This window comes from Sorex fumeus, unplaced genomic scaffold (genome assembly GCF_029834395.1).
Source record: "Sorex fumeus unplaced genomic scaffold, SorFum_2.1 ptg000122l, whole genome shotgun sequence".
NCBI classification, from domain to species: domain Eukaryota; kingdom Metazoa; phylum Chordata; class Mammalia; order Eulipotyphla; family Soricidae; genus Sorex; species Sorex fumeus.
In genome coordinates, this window is record NW_026606179.1 from 7,520,617 (window position 1) to 7,545,908 (window position 25,292).

Sequence of the window (25,292 nt, forward strand, 5' to 3'; positions counted from 1 at the left end):
GAATTTTATCAATCAAAAGTGTCACACTGGAGCTGGGGAGAGAGTATAGGGTAAGGTACCTGCCTTGCTCACAGCTGACCTGGTTTAATCATTGGCACTGCATATGGTCTATCAAGTACCTCCAGAAGTAATCCCTGGGCACTGCAAATTCAATACAATTCACTCACTGCACTTCTGTATACTTACTGAAGAATGTGTAAACAGTACAGAACTGAAGTGTATTGCACCCAAGTTTACTGCGGTGTTACAATTTTCAGGAACTGGAAAAAAAGGTGCCCATGAGTGGATGTAGATACAGATGTGTTATGTATATACACAGTGAAATTCTACTCAGCTAAGGAATACTGCTCAGCCATTTGCCAGGAAAAAAAAATCCTGAAGGGGGGCCAGAGCATTAGCGCAGGGGGTAAGCACTGGCCTTGCAGGTGGCCCACCTGGATTCCATCCTTTGGCACCCCATATGATCCCCCAAGATTCTCACTGTGGTGGCAGACGACAAATCCAGGTCAGCTGCATGCTAGGCAAGTGGCTGGCCCACTATTCTAATGCTCCAGCCCCCTTCCGGGTTGGGGATTTTTGTTTGTTTCTTTCTTTCTTTGGGGGCCATTCCTGGTGGTGGTCAGGGCTTACTCCTGGCTGTGCATTCAAAAATAACTCCCAATGATGCTTGGGGGACCATATGTGGTGCCTAACACCTGCGCTATTGCTCTGGCCCCACTTCAGGTTTTTTTTTTTCCCCGTCCCTGGAAACTTATGTTTTCTGCTGTTCTGAGAAACAGAAGCAGCCATCAGAGACAGAAGCCTGGGCTGATGGACGGGACATAGGGCTTAGAGGTCTGAGCGCAACTTTGGGCAGGGGCAGGAGCCCCAGCTCTGTCAGCTGTGCCATCCCGCAAACATCTGGGTGTGTGAGGATCTGCAACCTGTTTTAGGTCACAATATCGAAGGGCAAGGAGCTGCTATAAAAGTGTTCAGCTGGAAGGGTACCAGGGATGGCGGGATCCCAGCACCTATCTCGTTCCCCATAGGTGAAGAGTGATCCCTGAGTGCAGAGCCAGGAGTAACACTGAAAACCACCAGGTGGGTCCCTAAAACCAAATCAAAGCAAAACCAAACCAAGCAACAATAATTTGCAAAGGTGCAGAGATAGTTCAGGGAATAGCCAGCCACTGCGCAAGGTCCGTCATCACAGAGCCAGGAAAAACACTTGAGCACTGCCTGGTATGGACCAAAAACAAAAGAAATGAAATATGGCCAGAGACGTGTTTGTGTGAAGAATCATTCTAGTGCCTTCCATCCTAACCCCTCTGAGACTTCATTGGCTTTCCCAACACATTTTTCTGGGTCGCTCTCCCCACTCGTCATCTTGCACTCGTGCAGGGAACTACATTTCCCAGGACGCTGGGCGGCACGGTCGCTAGTTTAAGGAGCGCTCAGAAGCCCTTGTCCGCACAGTGAGCAATGTAGGCCCAGTGACGGGGCGTGTCCGCACGCAATGACCAATGAGATCCAAGTGCGGGGTGTGTCCATGCGGTACACTGAGGAATGGCTCAAGGATTAAACACGAGCGAAGCATCTAGAGCTCAGCCCCGTGCTCCTGCTTGAAGTACTAGAGTTCAGCCCCGCGCTCCTGCTTGAAGTACGAGGTCGCCAGTCCCAGGACGTGATGTCGTGGAGTGCAGCCGAGGGGAGGTTCCACCTCGGTTCCAAGTGCGGGGCGCAGGGAACGTGGGGACGACCCGATAGCCGCACCCTGTGATTGAGCAGAGACGAGGAGCCACGTTAGGGTCTCCAGGCATTTAGCACTACTACGGAAGGTGGATTCCGGGCCACTGAGGGATGTTTTCTAGAAGGCAGGCAAGGGTGGAGCGCGTGGCCCCAGAAGGTGGTACTAAGGAAACGAAAGGCCCTTATGCCTCGTTCTGACCGGTTTTAAAGGCTCAAAAACTCCGAGGTCCCTGAGTTCATGTTCAGCCCAGCTAGCAGCTTACAGCAGGGACTGTGGGTGTGGAAGTGTCCCGAGCTGCTCCCTCCCATATCAGGACAGAACCGCAGGGTTGGGTTCATGCCGGCCTGGGAAAGTCACATTTGAGGAACAGCTCACCACTGGCTTGCTCTGTAATCCACTGCACCTGTATTAGTTCCTAGTCAATGGCCTGTACCTCATGTACCCCACCGCCTGCTGTGAGCAGCATCCTTGCATATGGGCATGCTCTCCCCAAGGCTGCCACAGTCTGCCACCAGATACTAAAATGCACAATTCTTCTAGACGCCTGTCTTCCTCCAGACCCTTTCCTGTTTAGGGGTTTCACCTGAGCCCTGATGGAGAGAGGGATTCTTCCCTTTCAGAATTGGGAAGCACAGAAGGCAAGGGTTGCTGGCCAACAGGGTATGTGGAGAGCCTAAAGCTGCAGTACTTGGGGTTTGAGGGTCATGCCATCTCGGAACCCACCCCAGGCACATCTGTGACTTCTGGGCTCTGGCTTCGAATTCCCCAGAACCCTCCTCCAATCAGCTAGCAGGTGTGTGGGAAAGTTCCTGCTTGCACATGGCTGGGGACTTCTGACGAATCGCCAGAACACACACTACTCTCTTCAGAGCTCTGATGTGGCTTTGGGTCATAGGGCTGCAGCCACAGCTCTGGGAGTTTCTCCAGGACTTGCAGAGCTCAGTGGTAGAAGCAGTTAGAGAGTCAGCCTGTCAAGGCACCTCACCTCTGAGTCCTCAATTCATACTTTCTGCAAAGCTAATAAAAATTGCTAATACCAGGTGTTAGATGAGTCCATCTGAGCTAAGTCTCATGACAAAGCACTCACTGTGATTTACACATACTCACACAAACACACTGGCACTCTCCAGCAATGCACACAGGCTCTGGGGAACAGAGCAAGTTCATCTTTAGTTTGGGGCTACAACGATGGTGCTCCAGGATCATACCCCATTGATACTCGGAGGACTATATGTGGTGCCAGAGAACACACTGGGTCAGGTGTGCAAGGCCAGCACCCTCCTTTCCCACTGTGCTTTTTTTTTTTTTTTTGCTTTTTGGGTCACACCCGGCAATGCTCCGGGGTTACTCCTGGCTCATGCACTCAGAAATTAGTCCTGGCGGTGCTCGGGGGACCATATGGGATGCTGGGAATCGAACCTGGGTCGGCCATGTTGGCTGCGTGCAAGGCAAACACCCTACCTGCCGTGCTATCGCTCCAGCCCCCACACTGTGCTTTTGCTCCAGCCATGCAGACTTGAGAATTGCAGAATCTGCTGCTGGCAGTTTGCCCTCTGTCCCACCAGATGCACATCCTACTTGAAGAAGACATTAAAACGATCCTAAAAGAACCCAAATGTCTCAGTCCATTCTACTTTCAACTTAACTTCCAAACCTCGCTTAAAGTCATTGAAAATTCCCAAACACAGCATAGCTGGGCTGTTTCTAACTGTGGGTGGTAAGGCTAGAAATTAAGTATCTGCTGCCAAAACAGATGTCAATACATTATTTTCCCAAATAAAGTGGGATGTGGAGGTTTTTTTTTTCTCCTGCAGACAAGATACAATAAGGCTGCTGCCAAATGCACTATAGCTTGTTAAAAGGTGATGCTAGAACTTTAAATAACTGAAACCCAGGCAAAATCAGGCCCACAAAGTCATGAACTTTCACTTCAGCAGCTTCTGTCTGCTTTGCAAATACCCAAACTGAATGGAGAACAGCTCTCTCCAACTTGTCCCCTTGAGGCACACCCCTGCCCTTACCTCTTTGGTTGGGAATGGTCTGTGTTCAAAGTCAATCCAATCATTAAAAATAAAAACGTCCAAGGGCTATGTTATTATTACATTATAACATCCAGTTTGATCCCTGGCACCACACAGTCCCTCAAGCACTGCAGGGTGCAGGCCTGGAGCCCTGAGAAGCAGCACATGCTCAGGTCCTTGCATTAACTGCTAGCCTGGTCAGCCACGGACAATCGGACACAGCATTCCCCTAGTGAAAGAACCAGTGACTGAAACACCATCTTTATTATCCACAAACCAGAGTAACACAAGGCAAAGAATTCTTCAAGTTGGGTTTCTCGGAGGCTGTAAATCTCTGCCAGTTTCTTATGAGAAGAACAATGATCTTTAGAAGGTTTAAAAAATAAACCTTTTTAGAGAGAACAAGGAGCTCACTTTGAACTTCCTTTGAGCATATCAGGGTGAATGAGACAGAAAACTTTTGTGAGTTTCAACCACAGGCTTTCACAAAGCACATCCACCAATAAACCTTAAGCAGGTTTCAAAGTGGACCATACAATCTGAAAACTTCTTTACCCTGCCCTTCAAAAGCCATCTCCCAAGGTTACTGTTCAGACCCAAGTTAGCACAGGACTTATGTCCCTGTGAGACAGCAATAGCAACATGCCCCTATAGCTGACCTGCAGTGTGAACCTTCTGATGCCTAATGAGATGTGAGTTGAGGCTGTAGCATTTCCCACACTCACTGCACTCATAAGCCCTTTCTCCAGTGTGAACCTTCTGGTGCCGAACAAGGTGAGAGGTTCTGATGAAATCTTTCCCACATTTGCTGCACACAAAAGGCCTTTCACCAGTATGAACTCTCTGATGTACAATAAAGTCAGAACTCCGACTAAAGAATTTCCCACACTCCATACACTCAAAAGGCCTTGCTTCAGTGTGAATTCTCTGGTGCTTAAAGAGGCTATATTTGTGACCAAAGCATTTCCCACAGTCACTGCAAACATAAGGATTTTCTCCAGTGTGGATACTTTCATGCTGAACAAGTGTGGACTTGTGTCTGAAGACTTTTCCACAATCATTGCACATATAAGGCCTTGCTCCACTGTGGACTCTCTGGTGTACAGTAAGGTTGGAGTGATGGCTGAAGAACTTACCACATTCACCACACTTATAAGGCATTTCTCCAGTATGAATTCTTTTGTGCTGAGTCAGGTTGTCTTTGCGACTAAAAGTTTTCCCACACTCGCTGCACTCATATGGCCGTTCTCCAGTGTGGATTCTCTGGTGCTGAACCAGAGTGGCTTTGCGGCTGAAGGCCTTCCCACACTCACTGCACTCGTAAGGCCGTTCCCCGGTGTGGGTCCTCTGGTGCTGGACCAGCGTGTCTTTGCGGCTAAAGGCCTTCCCACACTCAGTACACCTGTAATGCATTTCTCCAGTGTGACAGGTCTCGCCACTTTTACTGTTCTGGGCCTTCCTCTGGCCGTGGCAGGCCTTTTGCTGGTGACGCATACTGTGGAAGCCTCACCTATGGAAGGTCTCTCTGACAGTTGAGGCTCTTCACAAACTCTACAGCAACTCAGAAGAGAGATGTTTTCTTTCTTCTTAAGCATTTCTCTGCTTTGCACGACTTCAAGTATGGATCAAAGTTTTCATTGTATCCGGTTTGGCTCCCACAAACCCCACGTTCCCCATGTTCCAGATCCCAGAACCCTGTGGGTGTCCTGATATTCATCCAGGGGGAAAGTACCTCTTGAAATGGGGCCACACACGTCACACGAATGAGTCATCTGGGCAGATGATCCTGTGCAAACATGGGGCACTAAACTGCTCCAGAGAGTGTTCTTTATCTTCCACCCACACCAACATCTGGAATTAGAACAGTGGTATTGAAGTAAGTGTGGACTTGGTCAGAGAGGGCAGCATGACAGTGTCTGGCGATGTGGCTGCTGGCAGCACAAAATATCTGAAAGCACGTTAAAGAGTTTTTGAGCAAAATGAACTAGAAGTGTCACAGAATGGAGAAACTGAGAAAGAACAAAAACATAACGATGGAATATAGTTCAAGGTGCAGGCGGGGTCTCTGACCTTAAAAAAGGCTTTGGTGGGGTCAGAGCAATAGTACAGTGGATAGGGCCTTGCACACAGCTGTCCAGGATTTAATCCCCAGCATTCATGTGTTCTCCCAAGCACCACCAGGAGTGATTCCTGACTGCAGAGCCAGGAGTAACCCCTGAGCATCCCTAAGTATGGCTCCAAAACCAAAAAAAAGCAAAAAGAAAACAGTCTTGGCTATCAATGATAGGCGAACTGTACAGGTGAGCTGTGTAGGACAATAGGAATCTTAAGTAAAAAGAGGCACTTGTATCCAAGAGCTATAAGGGACTTGAGACACTCTCTCTCTCTCTCTCTCTCTCTCTCTCTCTCTCTCTCTCTCTCTCTCTCCTCTCTTTCTCTTTCCTTTTGGGTCACACCTGGTGATGCACAGGGGTTACTCCTGGCTTTGTACTCAGGAATTACTCCTGATGGTGCTCAGGGATGTTAGGAATTGAACCCAGGTCAGCCCCGTGCAAGACAAACGCCCTACAAGCTGTGCTATTGCTCCAGCCCCGAGAATGTCTCTTGACACAGTAGCTTTGCCCAGTGCTCTGAGGGGAGGCATGAATTGCACTACTGAGCAGGGTGGATAGCCCTGGGACAAAGATCAGAATGAAAATAAGTGTGCAACGCATTGTTTTGACACTCATCCTCACTAGGACCCATTTAAGCCCTACCTGCTAGGGTTGAATAACACCTTAGAACTTTGAATTCTTTCCTCTGCAATAGATCAGTCTCTACACAGGTGCTAAAATGTATAAGCACAAAGGAAAGAGGGAAAATGAGTGACAAACCGCTGCCCAGAGAAGCCCATTCATAAGATAATTAAGTGAGGTGCCAAGTGGGCAGGGTTGCTTTACACATGGCCAACCTGGGTTTGACTCCTGACACCACACATGTCACTCAGAGTATGGCCAGGAGTTATTCCTGAGTACAGTGCCAGGAGTAAGCCCTTAGTATAGCTGGATGTGACCCCAAATGAAAACAAAAAGGGCCGGAGAGATAGCACCAGGGTAAGGCACTTGCATAGCACATGATCAACCTGGTTAGATCCCCAGCACCACCAGGAGGGATGCCTAAGCACAGAGCTAGGAATAAACCCTGAACACAGCCAAATATAGGCCTCTGTGTCCTGAAAATATTAAAACTAAATACTGGGATGAGGGAGATGGCTCAAATGGCTGGCGCACATACTTTGCAAGTGGGACTCCTGGATTTTGATCCCCGTCACCACATGGAAGCAATCCCACTAGGAATGCCCCCCTCCCGCAAGACCCCCAAATAGCATGGGGTAGGGTGCTTTTCTTGCACGTGGCTGACACATACAATTCCTAGCATCACATATGGTCCCCCAAAACCAGCTAGGAGTCATCTCTGAGCACAGAGACAGAACAAAGCCATGCGCACAGCAGGGTGTGACCTTAAAACAAACAAAATCCCCAGCACCTAAATATAAAAAGGCACATCAGAAATGGGCTGCAGGAACAGTGTTGCAGGAAACACTCTGGAATCGCTGAGTGTAAAATCAGTGTGGTTTATATAATTCCCTTTTTTCACTTTATTGGGATTTCTCTTCACTCTCCTTCCTGTCTCCCCTCCCCTAAAACTATTTCCCTTCGCAAAATTAAAAACTAATGTCTTGAGGTCAGGATGTCCAAGCTGACCCTGAGACTCCATCTTCCAAGCTTTCCTGGCAAGGGCCAGAGAAATAGTACAGGGGACCGTGTGGTTTCATCCTGCCACCAAACAGGGTACCCGCGCCCCACAGGGAGTGACCCCAAATACACACACGCAACCGTGTGCGCACACAGGAGGTAGCACCTATGAAAACACACCAAGGGAACAGCGGCTACCCCGCCCTTGCTTTCACCCCAGGCCTCACACAGTTACACCCTGAACTCACAATCGAAGTCTGCTCGCTCCCTGGGGGCTGACCTAGGGTCTCCCGCAGTCCAGGTCTCAGAAACGGTCCCTTTTTCGAACCAGACCTGCAGGTCCTGGGGACAGCTGTGTGCTAAGATGTCTCAGACCAGGAACCACCAGACTCTGCCCGTTTTCCTCTGAGGGGACCCCTGAGAACACCTCCTGTCTCCGTCCTCCCACACCTGGCTCTAACTGTCGCCGGTCTCACTTCACTTCATGAAACTCTTCAGGGCAGAAGATAGTGCAGTGGGCAGGATGTCCCTGACACCACATAAAGTGCCCCGAGTGCTGTCCCCAAACCAAACATTCCTCCCAGGGGCCGGAATCGCACGGCGCCGCCCCCCGCGCCCCAACCAACTCCGGCATTTAAAGGCAGTCGCTTTAAATGACACTGCAGTCGCTACTGTCACCAGACCCCGCGGCCTGAGTAAGGTCAGATATCTGACTAAAAGACTTTCTTTATTCAATGCATTTGCATGCTTCTCTCCACTGTGAACTGGCCAAAGTCAAACAAGGTTCGTTTTGCAAATGTTTCCCATATTTTCCACACTTAAGAGTGGAGATGCGGGAACACGTGATCCCCCACCCACCCACCCCCCACGGAGCGTCAGGGAAGCCTGGAGGGGCGGCAGCGTCCCCACCAACCTGCGCGGCGAAAGGCAGGTTTCGGGTGCGCCCCAGTTCCCAAGGTTTGTTCAGGCAAAACAGGGTCTCTCGCGCCGTCCAGCTGCTACCGTCACCCAGACTTACCCTGATCCGCTGGACCTCCTCTAGGCGTCCTTCCCAGCGCAGCAGCAAAAGTGCCCGGCACCGGAAGTTCCGGAAACGCCCTTCATTGAGCGGCCATCGCAGCCCAGAGGCCCCTGGGTAATGTAGTCGCTTTCCATCCAGGAGGCTCTTTCCCCTCCGGGAATTGGAACAAGGAGAGAGGCTGGGGCTCGCTGCCTGGACCCGATTCACTAATTCTCTACACATGAACCCTGCAATGGTTGAAGCAGCTCTGGGCTCTAAAAAAATTCCGCCCATTCTTTGTACTCATAAGGTTCATACTCCTGTACGAACTGTCTCACAGCCAAAGAGGTGTTTTTTGCAGCTAAAAGATTTCCCACACGTTGCAGTCAATGGCCTTTTCCCTGTGTGAACTCGCTAGTATTGAATAAGGATAGATTTTGATTAAAAGATTTCCCACAACCATAGAGTTGGACAGTATAGTGGGTACGATGCTTGCCTTGCACGAGCCAACCAGGTTCGATCCCCAGCATCCCATATAATTCCTTGCCCTCCTACCTCCCCCTCCCCCAGCACAGCCAGGAGTAATTCTAGCGTGGGTGTGGCACCAAAATAAAAAACAACAAAAGACTTCCCATACTCACTGTACTCAAAAGGGCCTTTCTCCAACTTGAATTCTTTGGTATTGGTATGTGGACAGATTTCTTATTCTTTTCTTTCCTTTTTTTTTTTTTTTTTTTGCTTTTTGGGTCACACCCAGCAATGCTCAGGGGTTATTACTGGCGCTGAACTCAGGAATTACTCCCGGCAGTGCTTGGGGGTTACTCCTGGCACCGCACTCAGGAATTATTTCTGGCAGTGCTCAGGGGACCATATGGGATGCTGGGAATCGAACTCACGTCAGCTGCGTGCAAGGCAAACACCTTACCTGCTGTGCTATTGCTCCAGCCCCGAGATAGGGCGTTTTCCTTGCACATGGACAGCCTGGCCAAGCCAGGTTTGATTATGCCAAACACAGTAACAACAAGTATCACAATGGAGACGTTACTGGGCCCACTCAAGCAAATCGATGAACAACGGGAGGGCAGTGCTACAGTGCAGTGCTTGGGGGACCATATGGAATGCCGGGGAACGAACGCAGGCCGGCAATAAGGTCCTGCTCCACTGTGAACTTTCCAATGTTGAATGAAGCTAGTTTTACAGCTTTCTGCGCACTCACAAGGCCTTGCTCTCTTGTGAGCACCCTTGTGCCAGAGTTGACCAGTGCTCTGCCTAAAAGATCCCTCCATTCACAGTTTCCATAAGGATCACACTAGTGTGAACTCTGCGGTGTTAAATCAGAAGAGATTTCTGAATAATGGGTTTCCTACACTCAGAGCAGTCAGAGGATTTTTTTTCCTGTTGTGACTCTGTGCTGAATGAGGTCAGATTTCTGGCTAAAAAACTTTCTTTATTCAATGCATTTACACGGCTTCTCTCCACTGTGAACCTGCCAAAGTCAAACAAGGTAAGTTTTGCAACAAAAGTGTTTGCTGTATTCTCCACACTTTCTGTGACATGAATTTCCCGGTGCTGAACTAATCTGGTTTGTCATCAAGGGCTATCCCATCATCAAGGCCTACTCCAGTGTAGACAAACTGCTGGGAGTGAGGTGTGCCTCATCTAGAACCCACTTCTCACATTTTTTTGTCCTTATTATTGACCTCTTGCATTTGAAGATACTCTGTAGCTTCTCATGAATGGAAAAGTCTGGTGCCAATGAGGGCCCAAGGCAGCTAGAAAGTCATTTTTGTCTTTCCCACAGCTGAAGGACTTCACTAGCTCAAGGAATTTAAAACTCATCACCCTATCCTACAGGGCTGCCTGTTGGTCCGTCCCAGCCACATGCAGCTCATTCTGGGGTCAGGGCCTGGTCTAGGTGCTCCCAATGCCCACTATGACTTGGTGGGGGCCCTAATCACATCCATATCTCAAGAGGGGCAACCTTGAGCATGAAGTATGCTGTTCTGAATAACACTCGTTTGTCCTTGCTCCTCCCGCAGGAAGCTTAGGTTTGTTGAGTTACTCCCACCACACTGCTCCTGAGGCACACCCAATTCCACCAGGCACTAACTAATATTAGTCCTATATTAGTTTTCTCTTTCTTTTATGTCCTTTGCATGCTCCCCATGACATATTCAATATGCCAAAAACGGTAACAAGTCTCACAATGGAGGCGTTACTGGTGCCCGCTTGAGCAAATCGATGAACAATGGAAGGACAGTGCTACAGTGCTACAGTGCATGGTTTAGCAATATCCATTTCGTATAGACACAGGAAGAGAGTGGATGCTATGCTTTGGTTACATGTGAGTTAACTGACCCTGAATAATATTTACTCCTCCACTTCCATCATATTTACTTGACTTAAGCCTCTGTTGCCCTTACTTCCTAACAATCGCAAAAGAAGGGTCCCATCGAGGGACTTGTATGGACCCAGGGCAAGCAGTAAGCTACCCTGGCATCGAAAAGGGACAAGCTAAGCACCATTAAGAAGTATAATAAATTAAGAGCACATTTATGGAACCAAGTCTGCCATGACCAAAAAAGTAAGTGACGGACCCTGCTGGGGTTAGGAAAGACTAACCTGGCCTGAGGACTGTAGTCTGGAATATATAGCGAGATATCCCCAGGAAGAGCCATTCTTTAAGCTTAATATATCTTACTGTGTTCATACAAAATGACTAGAAATATTAATAAGAAGTAAATTTAATATGACTGCTTAAATGGATTGCTAGCTAAGTAAAGGAGAAAGCAATACACCCTTAGATGGAATCCCGCCGTTGAGCGGACCTCCTAATAACGTAGAGTACTGAACCCCCAAATGAGATTTTGTCCCTGAGTTAATCCCCTAAAAGAAATCCACCTGAAGGAGGGACTTTACATCTGTTTATTATGATAATGTTCAACCCCACCTATGTATACACCCAAACTTCACAATTTCTATATAACTAATGCTGTGAAATGAAATAAAGAGTCACTGATTACCAACCAGCCCATAGCCCCGTTCTCCCTTACATCCCTCCTTCCCCTCCTCCCTCCATTGCCAGCTTTGTTCTCGACCACCAAACACATCCACACTTTGAACTTACAGCGCAGGACCAGCGCTGCATCTGGAAATAGTCACAAATGGCAAATTAAAAGAATGAGGATAGGGACGTGTGTGCAGGGATAAAAACAACAAATATTTTGTTTTGGTTTTAGGAAATGTAACTGTCTTGAATTCTTTATGAATGTGTGCGTTCTTTTTTTTGGGAGGGGGGGTCACACCCAGCTATACTCAGGGATTACTCCTGGCTTTGCACTCAGTAATTATTTCTGGCAGTGCTTGGGGGACCATTGGGAAGCCAGGGATTGAACCAGGTCAGCCGCATGCAAGGCAAATGCCCTACCTGGGATACTATTGCTCCGGCCCTGTGCTCATTCATATTTACCAGTTAAAATCTGTGAGAAAACTGGGGAGAAAGCTCAAAGACCTGGACCACCTGGAGTAAGGACCAGCCTGGGAGAAACTGGAGCAATGCTGGTGCTGCCACTCCCACTCCCCAGCCCTCAATATGATACTTGTTAAAATTCCCATCCCAGGAACTGGAGAGTAGTGGGGAGGGCAGCTGCCTTGCATGAGGCTGGCACCCGGCATTGCATTTGATCCCCCAAGCCCTGCCAGGAGTGTCCCCTGAGCAAAGAGTAAAAACTAAGCCTTGAGGCGTGGCCCAAAACAAAGTTCACCAGTATGAGAAATAGAAACAAGATTGAAGAAAGGTGAACAGATCCTGAAAAATGTGGTGTATATCACAAACAATAAATAACCATGCAAGTCACAGTGGGAAAATTAAGGGCCAGGAAGATTTTTTTTTTTTTTTGAGGATTTAATGGCTCCCACCTTCCTAAAGGGGAAGGAGCCTAGTGCTCCCTGCCAATCAGTAAAGTGAATGTTCTAGACTTGCAGTGGACTCTGGGCCCATATACACTAAGTTGTTTCTAGAAATGGGCAGCTGTGATAAGTGCAGTTTACAAATCAGGCAGTTAGGAACACAATGCAAGAGGTCACTGCTGCTATTCATGATGGTGTGGCATGCTGGACACTGGGCTCCCATTTCTGACATTTTACTTCTACTGGCATCTATGAACCAGCAGTAACTGATGCTTGGAAAAAAAGGAGAGACTGCAGCTGGTCACCTCAGAGCCATGTGTGGATGAAAGTCTGCGGCAGGGGAATACTTCTGAAGGCAGTCACTGCTGAGTCCTCAGGCAGCGGTGGTAGGCAGAGGACTGGCGGTAGCGTCTCTGATGAAGCACACATTTATAGGGTTTCTTTCCTGTGTGGATTCTCTCATGAGTGCACAGTTGGTCTTATTGCTGAGGGACCTGTGACAGGTGGGGTGGGTGAAAGGCTTCACTCGAGTAACTGTTCTGGTGCACACACAAGTCTGAGGTCTGGAAGAAGCCTTCCTGGCACGAGGTGCAGACAAACATCCTCTCGTTACTGTGCCTTCTCAGATGAGCTTTAACTGTCAGCAATACCTGAACACCTTGGGACATTTCTCACATGTGTATAATTGAGGGCTTGGAGTCTTTCTACTTCTCCTCCCCGATGTGGCAACAGCTTCAAAGGAGATCTCAAAGGAGAGATTCACTGGTCCCACCCCACGGTCACCTTGATGAGGGGACCCTGAAAGGTTCCTCTCTGGAGTCTGGAGGTGTCTGTCACTGTGGAACTGAGAGATAAATTCATGTTTAAGATAAATTTAAAATAAATTCTTAGAGTCCTATAACCTCCCAAGGCTAAATCAATAATATATGGAAAACTTAAACAGACCTATCACAATCAAAGAAATCAAATAGTAATCAAAAGTCTCCCCCAAAGCAGAAGCCCAGGTCCAGATAGATTCGCTAGTGTATTTTTTTTTACCTTTACAGAAGACCTACTACAAGTCCTTTTAAGGCTCTTTCAAGGAAATTGAAGAATAAAGATACTCTCAAATAGTTTCTATGAAGCAAACATTACCCTAATACCAAAGCAGACAGAGACATCACAACAAAAGAGAACTGCAGACCCGTATCTCTAATGAGCACAGACACGAATTCTCCGCACAAACACCTTCCTCTTTTGGCCTACAGCAGTTTCCTTCCTGGATAATGAATAGAAAATACATTTTGTCTCCTTGACCAGAAAAACTTTCTTCATTTGACATGGAGTAGAAGAAATATCTACTCCACCATCTTTACTTTCATTTCTTGTGAGCAGTGGGGAGAGACTCAGTTATGTTCCACCAAAGAAGAGAACACAGAGATCACTGCCCCAGAGTTCAAACTGGGTGCACTCACCTACTTCTGCTTCCAGAGAGGAGTCCTGGGAAGTCCAGGAGAGCATTCTCATGTTCTTCAATGTTGGGGTCCCCACTGACAACTGTTGCCTTAGATGAACTGTGACTTCTCATAAGGGTATATTCTTAGGGGGAAAAAAAAGGCTTTCTGACTGCATGCAGACATGAACTATTCACACAAGCATGAAGCCCTGGCACTGTCACACCGTATCAGCTGCGAAACAGTCACTATCTCTAACTGTGAGCTCCCATACAATTTAATTTAATTAATTCATTTAATTTAGATTTTGGGCAATTCCCCGTGGTGCTCCAGGTGATATCACTCCTGCCAAGTCCAGGGAACCATATGGGGTGTCAGGGATTGAACCCTGTTCAGTCACATGTAAGGCAAACTCCCTTCAGCTGTACAATCACTCCAGCCCTCATTAGTTTTTTTTTAAATTCTGGCTTAATCTGCTAGAGTATAGCTTCCCAAATAAAAGTTAAAAATATTTTTATAAAGAAAGAAAAGGAGTCCCGAGACTCTGAGGGTAGAACTAGCTCTTATCAAATCATTTGTCCTCCCTGAGTTTCTGTCAGTGATAGTTTCTTTCTTTTCTTTTTTTTTTTCCTTTTTGGGTCACACCTGGCAATGGTCAGGGGTTACTCCTGGCTCATGCACTCAGGAATTACTCCTGGCGGTGCTCTGGGTACCATATGGGATGCTGGGAATCGAACCTGGGTTGGCCATATTGGCTGCGTGCAAGGCAAACGCCCTACCCGCTGTGCTATCGCTCCAGCCCCCAGTGATAGTTTCTTATTCAGTCTTTCTGTTCTCTCCCCAACAAAAGTTGATGAACATGTCTAGTGCTGTGTGTACAGAATTTTTTCTGTACCACAGAAGAAATGCCTATAAAAATTTTTTTATTCTAGCTTACCCTGAGGGAGCATACCCCATGGTGAGAATGAGTGTGTCCTGACTAGTTGCTGGGTTACAACTGACCCCCTTCCCATCACTTAGGTACCCTGTCTGACTCTAGGCGTGCCCCTCACTCCCTCACTTACCAAGGCAGTGGGCTTAAAAAAATTATCACCAGCTTCTCCATGAATTTCTCCATGTTCCTTCCACTTGACTCCCATTCTCCTTTAAAAAGGACCCATCACTGCAGTGCCTGTTGATCATAAACTGTTCCAGGACCACTTCAAAAATAATTTCGTCCTTGCTGTGTTTTTCTGGCTTCAGAGAGATAGCATGGGGATAAATCCCTTGCCTTGCAGATTCAACCCCCAGCACCATGTACAGTGGCCTGAATAGAGCCAGAAGAAGGCTTGAGCAGGACTTGCTGTGGCTGAAAAACCAAAATAACACAGAAGTAGTGATTGACTGCATGCCTCATGTTTGAGTCAGGGTTGGTGGGACCAGAACCAAATATGCTAAGGAATGGGAAGACAAAATTGCTCCATTTAGGGGCCAGGTAAGCTGAGGACCTTAAGACCTTCAGCTTGGGACCCTCACTCCATATAGAAAAATGTCACCACTCGGGTATCAGCTTGTACACAAGCTGAATGCCACCTCCATCCTAATCTTTCTCCTCACTCTTTCTTGTCCCTGCAACAAAGTTATGGAGAGATGGATCTAAGAAAAGTTCCTCTAGTGTCCGACCTCATCTGTCTGGTAGAAATCACACTTCCTCTCCCCATAGCCCAACTCCTTGGCTTCTGGGTACCATGTCCCTGCACCGCCCTCTGGGAAATGTCGTTTCCTCCAGGGCCCAGGGTGGAAGAAAACCCTGGAGGAGGCCCTGAGCTAGGAGGAAACTCCAACTTGACCCTCAGCCTATTCCAAGCACTCCAGCCAGACAAGTTCCTCAGGGAACTTGATTCCAGATTAGAATCTGTCTGCTGCTTAAGGCACCTGTGGACCTTCGCAGCTCAGTCCCTGAACTTCTAAAGGGAATTTTCCTGTCTTCTTTGCGGGTGTGTGGATAACTCTAGGTAATCTGACAACTGGGCAGGGTTCAACACTAGGGCCCAAGGGTGAGGCCCTGCTCCTGCAATGCTAGGGATCCTTCCTGGCCTTGCTGCTCTACCCTCTGAGCTACATTCCAGGCCCCAAGCCCTTTCCATATCTGCTGACATCAGCAGTGGGCCCCTGAGCTACAGTCTACAGAGTCCAATGTTTTTTGTTTCTCCACTGATAGGGCATCCAATCCCCAAAGTCCTAGTACCACTGCATATGGCAACCTACCTCAAAAGGGGGAAAAAAAAAAGGAATGTGAAAGTGCACACTTATTTTAATACAGGTGAAATGAAAATGAAACATAAAGGGAAGATTGCTTTACAGACGCTTTTCAACAAATTCAAGAATTTGGTACAAAAAATTTTTAATGTGGTAAAAGATAAAAGATTCAAATAAAAATACTACTAAGTTGGGAATAAGTAATATTTTGGTGTAAATACTATTGATATTAATATATTGACTGCTCAGGTCCATTTTACACATGCAGGTAAGCAGGTATGGGTTATGTATGTATGCATTTATTCCTCCAAGACCTCAACACCCCACCAGTGATTCTTGGCTGACTGGGCAGGCAATAAACTACAAGGGTATGAGAACGCCATGGCCACATGCTGCAGTGCGCAATGTCTGCTCTCCTCAGATGCATCTGCTATGCTCGAGAGCCCAGGGTTTTGCCTCAGTAATGCTGACCCGGCTAAGATGCATACGGGACCTGAGTGCTAACCATCATATTACCTCTTGGGCCCCCAAGTGGATTTTACATTTCTTGGGGGGGAAGAGGGCTACACCCAGCAGTGCTCAGGGCTTACTCCTGGCTCTGCACTAAGGGATCAGGGGACTACATGGGATGCTGGGATTCAACACTGGTTGGGCATGTAAAGGCAAACACCCTACCCACTGTATCACTTCAACCCAAGTGCATTTTGGGGGGGGGGGGCTGTTTGGGTCACACCTGGGAATGTTCAGGGGTTACTCCTGGCTCTGCACTCAAAAATCACTCCTGGCAGTGCTAGGGGGACTATATGGGATGCCAGGGATTGAACCGAGGTCAGCCATGTGCAAAGCATTTTGGCCCAACCCAAGTGCATTCTTTTTATTTTTGCCTTTTGGGTCACATCCGGTGATACACAGGGGTTACTCCTGGCTCATGTACTCAGGAATTACTCCTGGCTGTGCTTGGGGAACCATATGGGATGCTGAGAATTGAACCTGGGTTGGCCATGTACAAGGCAAACGCCCTACCCCCTGTGCTATTGTTCCAGCCCCTCCTCAAGTGCATTTTTTTTTTTTTTGCCTTTTTGGGTCACACCCAGCAATGCTCAGGGGTCACTCCTGGCTCTGCACTCAGGAATTACTCCTGGCGGTGCTTGGGGGACCATATGGGATGCCGGGGATCGAACCCGGGTCAGCCGCGTGCAAGGCAAACGCCCGACCCGCTGTGCTATCGCTCCAGCCCCCTCAAGTGCATTTTAAATAAAAGATTCTAAATTAAGTAAAGATCACTGACAGTCACCCTCACTTTGAATCCTTTTGTATTCCTATACTAAAAACGTTCATAATGAATAAATATATTCAATATATTCACATATCTACTTACATTGGTGGCCTGTCTGAAGCCTCCCAAGAATTCTCCAGCACCTTCCTTTTGACTTCATGGCCATGTTGCTTTCCTCACCACTCTACCCTGGCAGCACTCAGAATTTCTCCCTAGCACTTGGGGCTGACTAAAATCTTTACAGGTGATTATCCTCCTGCCAGAAAGAAATGAGCCTAATTATGTTTCAAAGTCTGGGGCATAGGGGCGTGGGGCTGGAGCAATAGTACAGTGGACAGGCACTTGCCCTGCATGCAGTCAACCCAGTTCAATCCCTGGCATCACATATGGTCCCCTGAGCCTGCCAGGAGTGAGCCCTGACCACAAAACCAGGAGTTAACCCTGAACACTGCCAGGTATGACAAAAAAAACTAAAAATAAATTAATTTTTAGAAAGTTCTATGTGGATCTGGAGAAACAGTAAGTGGGTAAGGCGTTTTGCCTTGCATGTAATGTGGCCAGTCTAGGTTTCACTTCCAGTGCCCTGTGTGATGCCCTAATGTTCACCCTGACTCGGGAGTGATCCCCTTCACTGCTGGTGTGCCACATCCAAAACCAAAAAGAGACAACGAAAATTTCTAAGTATCTTCAATATAAAAAATGATTCTTCATTCTGTAGACTTAGAAATTTGTCCTATTACAGTATCTTCAAAGTTCTCTGAGGAATCAAATATATAATAATAATTTGTGGGGCCACTGAGATAGTACAATGGGTAAGGCACTTGGGTTCAATCTCCAGCACCATATACAGTTACCAGAGCATCACCAGGAAGGATTCCTGACCACTACTGGATCTGGTCCAAAACAACAAACAAAACTTTCAGTTCTGGGGCTGTTGAGATAGCACAGTAGGTAGGGTACTTGCCATGCATACAGCCAACTCTTCGGTTTTGATCCCTGAACCCCAAATGGTCCCCAAATCCCAGGCTCTAGCTTTTGCTGAAGCACCATGGTTGAGAAAAGTGCAAAAATGTTATGTGGACTTTTGTGAGACCAGGAGAAGAATTGAAAATCCTTAAAATTAAAAGTAAAATGAGGGGCCAGAGCAATAGTACAGAAAGTAGGGAAAACATTTGCCTTGCACATGGTAAACCCGGGTTTAATCCCTGTCCTGTCATCCCGTATTGACCTCCAAATCCTGCTAGGAGCTGAGTGCAGTGCTAGAAGTAAGCCCTGAGCACCAACAGATGTGACCCAAGAACCAAAACATAAACGTAAAAAAGAAAGTAAGGGTCTGGAGTGATTGTACAGCAGGTAGGGTGTTTGCCTTACACACGGCCAACCTGGGTTCAATTCCCAGCATCCCATATGGTCCCCTGAGTGAAAAGCCAGGAATAACCCCTGTGCATTGTTGGGTGTAGCCCAAAATGAAAAAAAAAAAAAAGTAAAATGAAAGAGCAATAGAATGTTTGTAACCCTGACTGCCCAGTAAAGAAAGGGGCTCTGCTTGAGCCTGACCCTCAGTACCAGATAGTCCCCAAGGACTGTTTGGGAGGGCCCCACACAAAGAAAGAACAAAGGGGCTTTAAAACCCAGAGGGAGGGGCCGGAGCGATAGCACAGCGGGTAGGGCGTTTGCCTTGTACACGGCCAAGCTGGGTTCGATCTCCGGCATCCCATATGGTCCCCCAAGCACCGCCAGGAGTAATTCCTGAGTGCAAGCCAGGAGTAACCCCTGAGCATTGCTGGATGTGACCCCCAAACAAAAAATAAATAAATAAAACCCAGAGGGAGAAATGCACACACAAATCCACACCTGAAAAGTAGCACAAGGAAGATCTAAATAAGAGCAGACAAGGGTACGACTGTGGGTGTCCTAGATGGGATTCATTATGAAAGGTGTCCCCAGTGAGGAAAGAGGGGAAGTCTAGACCGTCTCTCTTCTGGCAGTATGGGGACCATCAGTTCCCATAATGAACATTTTACTACAGAGCTTGCGTAGTGCAGAGAGAGGACATGTGGCAGCACTGAAGCACCGTCACATCCTTAGGCTTTGATGTCACACCAGCAGTCCAGGTGGCTGAGAATGACGTGGAGGAGCACCTGAGCTTCCTGGGCACTGCCCAGGGGAGGCCATCAAAAATCCAAAACAAATAAAAATAGTAAGCTGAGGGATATGATGTATATAATGCAAAAAGTCTGCAAAGGCTATCATATATCATTGTATAGCAAAACCCACTGATACCAGCACACAGACACAAACTTATTAACATATTTTGACAAAAATAACACAAAACTCAGGGCTGAGAGATAACAGAGCAGGGAGGTCACTTACCTTACCCTGGATCCTGCTGTGCTCATAGGAGTGATCCATGAGCACAGAACGAGGAGTAAGCCTTGAGCAACCACGAGTGTGGCCCCAAACCAAAGTAAAAAAAGACAAAACTTATGGGGTTGAGGGATAGTATGGAGGATAAGATGCTTGCCTTGCATCTGTCCAAATTTGATCCCTGATATCCCACGTGGTCCCTGAGCACTGCCATGAGATGGTTCAGGAGTGCAAAGCCCAGAGTAACACTGAATACTGATGGTTGTCTCCTCCCCTCCAAAGGACAAAACTTAGATAACTTTTAGGTAAAGAAAAGCAAAATCTACTAAACATTATAAGTATGTAATACCAGAGAAAGTTGGATGGACCATAATATATGCAAACATATTTAAAAGTGCCATCTAATTTAACTTAATTTTAATATAATACTCCTCTGATAATGATATTCTCTGGTACTACCATTCCCAAATTATTATACTGAGAAAGCATTTATTACATGGCATTTAAGTATTTCTATCATTAACTCGATGAGAAAAAAATGTTGAGTTTTTTTCTTTAAAACTTATCAAATCACTGTGAATTACCAAGCTACAAAGTTCTTCATGATTTAGTTTCAAATGTACAATGATCCAGCAGCACCAGCACCAATTCCTCCATTCACCAGGGTCCCCTTACCCTTACCAAAGTCCTCAGTTTCCCTCCCACCCACCCCTTGCCTATCTTGATGGCAGGCATTTTCTCCTTTTCTCTTTTCCTTAAAGGCTACTGCTACTGAAAGGGTGTCATGCATATCTCTTTACCTCAGGTCACATAGGGGACCCCATCCCCCTATGACTGTCATAGTTGTTGTCTGAGTTACTGTCCTGAGTTTCCCCTAGTGCATCTGGGGCCAGACATTCCCTGGCTGACAGACTGGGAAAGGGCAGCTGACAGAGCTCCTGACAATAATCAACCTTTCTTCATGATTCCACAGAATTGATATAGGGGAGCAGGAGCCGCATAATTGGGGGTCAGTGATAGATGGAAACAAAGCTGGGGAAGTGCAGCACCAAGGAGACGTTTAGGGAATTGTGAGTACCTGGGGAGTTGATGGGCCAGGGAAGCCCTACAATGGGTGAAACAAAAGGATGGCAGGTGATTCAATTAACATAACCCCCTAACTAAGAAGAAGAACAGACCTGAGTCAAGGCGAACTGTTCAGAATAGAGGAGCAATAATTATGGGGAGATGGTGCCCCTTTTGGCACTGTTCTTTGCTTCTGAGGCAATGTCTCCGAAGCTCTCTCACCTCAAAGAGAATCCCCAAACATATAATCACAGGGTAGATAGACCAGGTGGCTCGGAGCAGTGTCTGTGGGGAATCCATGTGGTCCCTTCCCAGTCCTATCCTCCTCACCTTGGCAAGCTGCCTTCTAATGACCAGTTCTCCTGCCCTTTGTTTCTGTCTTTGGACTTAATTTATAATTATAAATTGTAATGATAAATTATAATACACTATAAATCACTGTCCCTGTATCACTGTCACCCCGTTGCTCATCGATTTGCTCGAGTGGGTGCCAGTAACATCTTCATTCATCCCTGTCACGTACTGGTGTAGCCCAATGGTGTCTGCTTGCTCCAGGAACGTGAAGAGCAATTACTGTTACTATTGTTACTGTTTTTGGCATATCGAATATTCCACGGGTAGCTTTCCAGGCTCTGTCATGCAGGTGCGCTTCAGGAAATACTGCTGCCACATTATAAACATATTATATAAATATATTAATAGTTCCTAAGCATTATTCTCCTACAATGTTTAAGTCCTGCAAATTAGTGTCGTCCTTCTGTGTCTGCCCCTTTCCCTGACTCATTCACTCAGTATGAGACTCTCCAGATCGATCCATGTATCAGCAACTTCCCTGACTTCATCTTTTCAAATGGCTGCAATCAATGAGAGAAAATGTTATCTGAGAATTAAAACTGAGTAGTATTATGTGTCTAACAGTGTAAAGGACAAATCTGTTTCTCATTGGAGTTTTTTTTTGCCATCTGTAGTGACACTTAGGGGTCACTTCTAGCTCTGTCCTCAGGAATTACTCCTAGCAGTGCTAGGAGTGGAGGTAAGGGCTATACAGGATTCCAGGGACCAAACCCAGATATGCATACAAGGAAAGAGCCCTACCTGCTGTACTGTAAAATATCTCCAGAGGGCGGCCAGGGGGAGGCCCCAAGGGCTCTTCCCTAGCTGTCCGCATTAGGGGTGGGCCCCCAGACACTCCCCAGCCAGGATGGCCCGGGTCATGGGGCAGACTGCGGAGGAAATGAGAGCCAAGCCGGTTGATTGATCAGTTGCCGTTTATTCCATTCTCCCCATGCGCCTGCCCCAGTCTCTCTGGACCTCCCATTCTAGTCTCACACTCCCCTCACTCCCATCTCCTTCTGTCTCTCCTGCTCATCTCTCTACGCTCCATCTCACAGCCTGGGTTCTCTCTCTCTTTCCACGTGCTTGCTCCTGTATTATTCTTCTACATTCTTCTCTCTCTGTCCCCTTTGCTAGCCTCTCCCTGAGGTCCATCTTGTCACACTGCTCTCTCTCTCATCCCTCCAACCCTCTTGTCTCTCCTACTTCCCAGCACTCTGGGCCAACTTGCACCCAGTCAGGTAGCAAAATTAACATAAGAAAGCCCTCCCTGAGGGCCCAGCAAATTCAAAGGAAACACCACCCAAGAGGTATTCCAAAGCTCTTCCTCTGACTGCCCAAGAGCAAAATAACTCTTAAGGTGTTTTTCTCTTCCTCAGTCCAAAAACTATGAACTTCTTAATACTAGTTATTTTTGTATGGACACAGTAAGAGATAACATTGAGACTTGTAGGGTAGCTCTCCTGGGAACATCTTGCCTCAGACTCAGATTACAGGGCTCAGGCTAGATTAATCATTCCTAACTTTAGCAAGGTCCGAATCTAGTTACTACTTTTTGGATCATGACAGCATTTGTCCATGACCAAGCTCTTAACTTATAGTTAAGCATTATGGCACTTTGGCAAGGCCCATCTCAATGCCAGGATAGCACACAGCTTACCGCTTGCCCTGGTTCCCTCATTGAGACCCTGCTTTGGGGGGCGCTAGGAAGTAAGGGCCGTTGAGACTTAGGTTGAGAGAACGGATGCCTAGGAGGGAATATCACTGAAAGTCAAGTTACAAAAGCATAGCATATACTGTCTTCTTGTGTCCATACAAAAAGCACATTGCTATGAATAAACTATGCAAAGAATTTAGGGAAAAGAAAAAAAAACAATATTTACAAATCAAAAGAGCACAAAGAAAGAAGTTACAAATAAACACAGAGGAATGGGAGCACTGTGATGGGAGCAACACAATAAACCTAAATTACCTGAGGCTATGCAGGAAGGTCAAAACAGTGTTATTGTACACTGTACTACTTCTCTGGCCTCAGAAGAACAAATTTTTAAGTAAAACTTTGCAGTGAGGACATCAGAGTCACACTTGGCAGCTCTGATGACTCCTAGCTTTGTTCTCATAGGAGCCTATGTGGTACCAGGCACTGAACTACGGGCAAGGCAAGTGCTCTACCCAATCTCTCTCGGAACCCACAAAATAAAAATGTTTATAACATGCATTGCTATATAATGAGAAAAATCATGATTATAACCTGGTCCAAATCACAGGTAATTTATTTCATAAAGCACAGCGAGTAGGGCATCTGCCTTGCAAGCGGCCGACCTGGTCAACTCGAGTTCGATTCCTCTGCCCTTCTCGGAGAGCCTGGCAAGCTTCCGGCAAGCTACTGAGAGTATCTCGCCAGCACAGCAAAGCTTGGCAAGCTACTTGTGATGTATTCAATATGCCAAAAACAGTAACAACAAGTCTCACAATGTTACCGGGCCCACTCGAGCAAATCAATGAACAATGGGAGGACAGTGACAGACAGTAGTAAAACTGTTAAAAGCCAAAAAAACGCATCTGGTAATACATAAAACTAGGCAGGGCTTAACAGACTCATTCCTAAAAATGTGAATTAAGGCCAGACAGACAGTACGGGGGGAAGGTGCCTGTCCGGCACATGCCTGACCTGGGTTCTATCCCAGATACCAAATATGGTTCTCTGAGCCCCACCAAGGAGTGCTCCTTGAGCACTGATCCAGGAGTAAGCCCTAAGCACAACAGAAACAAAACGATAGCCAAAAAAACCCAATAAGCAAAACCTTGACTAAACTGTAAACCGCCTCTTTTTTTTTTTTTTTTTTTTTGCTTTCTGGATCACACCCGGCGATGCACAGGGGTTACTCCTGGCTCTGCACTCAGGAGTTACTCCTGGCGGTGCTCAGGGGACCATATGGGATGCTGGGAATCAAACTCAGGTCGGCACATGCAAGGCAAACGCCCTATCTGCTGTGCTATCTCTCCAGTCCCTCCTCCTCTTAATTTTTAACCCTAACATGTTAATTTGCCAAAGTACTGTTTATAATAACTGGTACAAAATTTGCTGTTTTCTTTCCTATTACTAATTATGATAATAATGATTAATCAAAAAAAATTTTTTTTTCTTTTTGGGTCACACCCGGCAATGCACAGGGGTTACTCCTGGCTCCTGCACTCAGGAATTACTCCTGTCAGTGCTCAGGGGACCATATGGGATGCTGGGAATCGAACCAGGGTCGGCTGTGTACAAGGCAAATGCTCTACCCGCTGTGCTATCGCTCCAGCCCCAAATATTATTTAGAAGGTTTAAAGTCATCTTAAAATTAAGACAGTAAAAGAAGTACATATTCAAGGAGAAAAAGCAAGCAAAGATACAGTAAGGCAAGTAGCAAGATATGCATTCAAGGATTGTAGAGCTAGTACAGCCTTTAATGAGTATAACACACACACACACACACACACACACACACACACACACACACACACACACAAGCATTTCCTGCATGCCAAACAGCAGCTCGGCAACTGAGCATCTCTCTGGTCCCAGAGTAATTTTGGATCAAGACTATCAATTTTAGGGCAGGCAGGGCACTTGTCTAGCACACAGCGGACCTTTGAATATTCCCCAGCATCTGATATGGCCCCCAAGTCTGCCAGGAATGATCCCCAACTGCAGAGCGAGGAATAAACCCTGAGAAGAAAAAAAATAGTCTTGACCAACACAAATGAACTTGTCAGGACTAAATTCTGGCTGGAAAATTCTAAACCCACTCAGTCTGGTCTTGTTTCCTGGATACTAACCAGGATGTCTGGCAAGGGAAGGCAAGCTGTGATCACAGAGACTTTCTTGTATGCCTGTATGTACAATAAATGTGAAGTTTTCTCCCCCAGGTTGGGGATTTTGAGAGGGAAAAGTAGTATATCAGTGTAATTTATTGAAGACAAAAATGTCACAACAGTTCTTTTAAAGTCTTCACTATAAACTTGTAAAATACTACTTGAGATTGAAGTGAAAAAAAAAATCATGAGTTTAGTAATGAACTTAGGTTACAGAATTAGAACAGTGAAGCAAAATAAGTGTTAAAGGGAAGAACGGAGAATTTTCAGAGAAACCACAAAATGAAGGGAAGTAACAGAAATATGCTCCAATAGAACTTACTGTGGAA

The 25,292-nt window shown here is 46.7% G+C and overlaps 2 protein-coding genes across 4 annotated transcripts in view; both read right to left on the reverse strand.

Annotated features, from left to right (window-relative positions):
- Window positions 1-4,016: 4,016 nt before the first annotated feature.
- Window positions 4,017-12,719, reverse strand: LOC130043890 (zinc finger protein 134-like). Of its 2 annotated transcripts, none has more exons than XM_056136391.1 (2): window positions 12,699-12,719; window positions 4,017-5,678 (listed from the first exon to the last, which is right to left on the reverse strand). In XM_056136391.1, exon 2 carries the CDS (start codon window positions 5,242-5,244, stop codon window positions 4,399-4,401), a length of 846 nt encoding a protein of 281 aa, XP_055992366.1. In that variant the 5' UTR covers window positions 5,245-5,678; window positions 12,699-12,719; the 3' UTR covers window positions 4,017-4,398. The 2 variants fall into 2 exon arrangements, with proteins under 2 accessions (XP_055992366.1, XP_055992367.1); XM_056136392.1 differs by lacking the exon at window positions 12,699-12,719 and adding an exon at window positions 8,503-8,547 and having other exon boundaries at window positions 4,017-5,601.
- A 227-nt stretch (window positions 12,720-12,946) lies between these two features.
- Window positions 12,947-25,292, reverse strand: part of LOC130043887 (zinc finger protein 549-like) — a 29,609-nt gene continuing 17,263 nt past the window's right edge. Inside the window, exons 1-3 of one of the 2 annotated variants that reach the window (XR_008795372.1) lie at window positions 19,714-19,841; window positions 14,891-15,174; window positions 12,947-13,971 (exon numbers count right to left, since the gene is read on the reverse strand). Coding sequence is in view for 1 of the 2 variants with exons in the window: in XM_056136384.1 (XP_055992359.1) it covers window positions 14,916-15,174 (259 nt within the window). In the remaining variant the exon portion in view is untranslated. Of the gene's footprint in view, window positions 13,972-14,890; window positions 15,175-19,713; window positions 19,842-25,292 lie in introns of those variants that run through there. The other variant, XM_056136384.1, reaches the window with a different exon arrangement.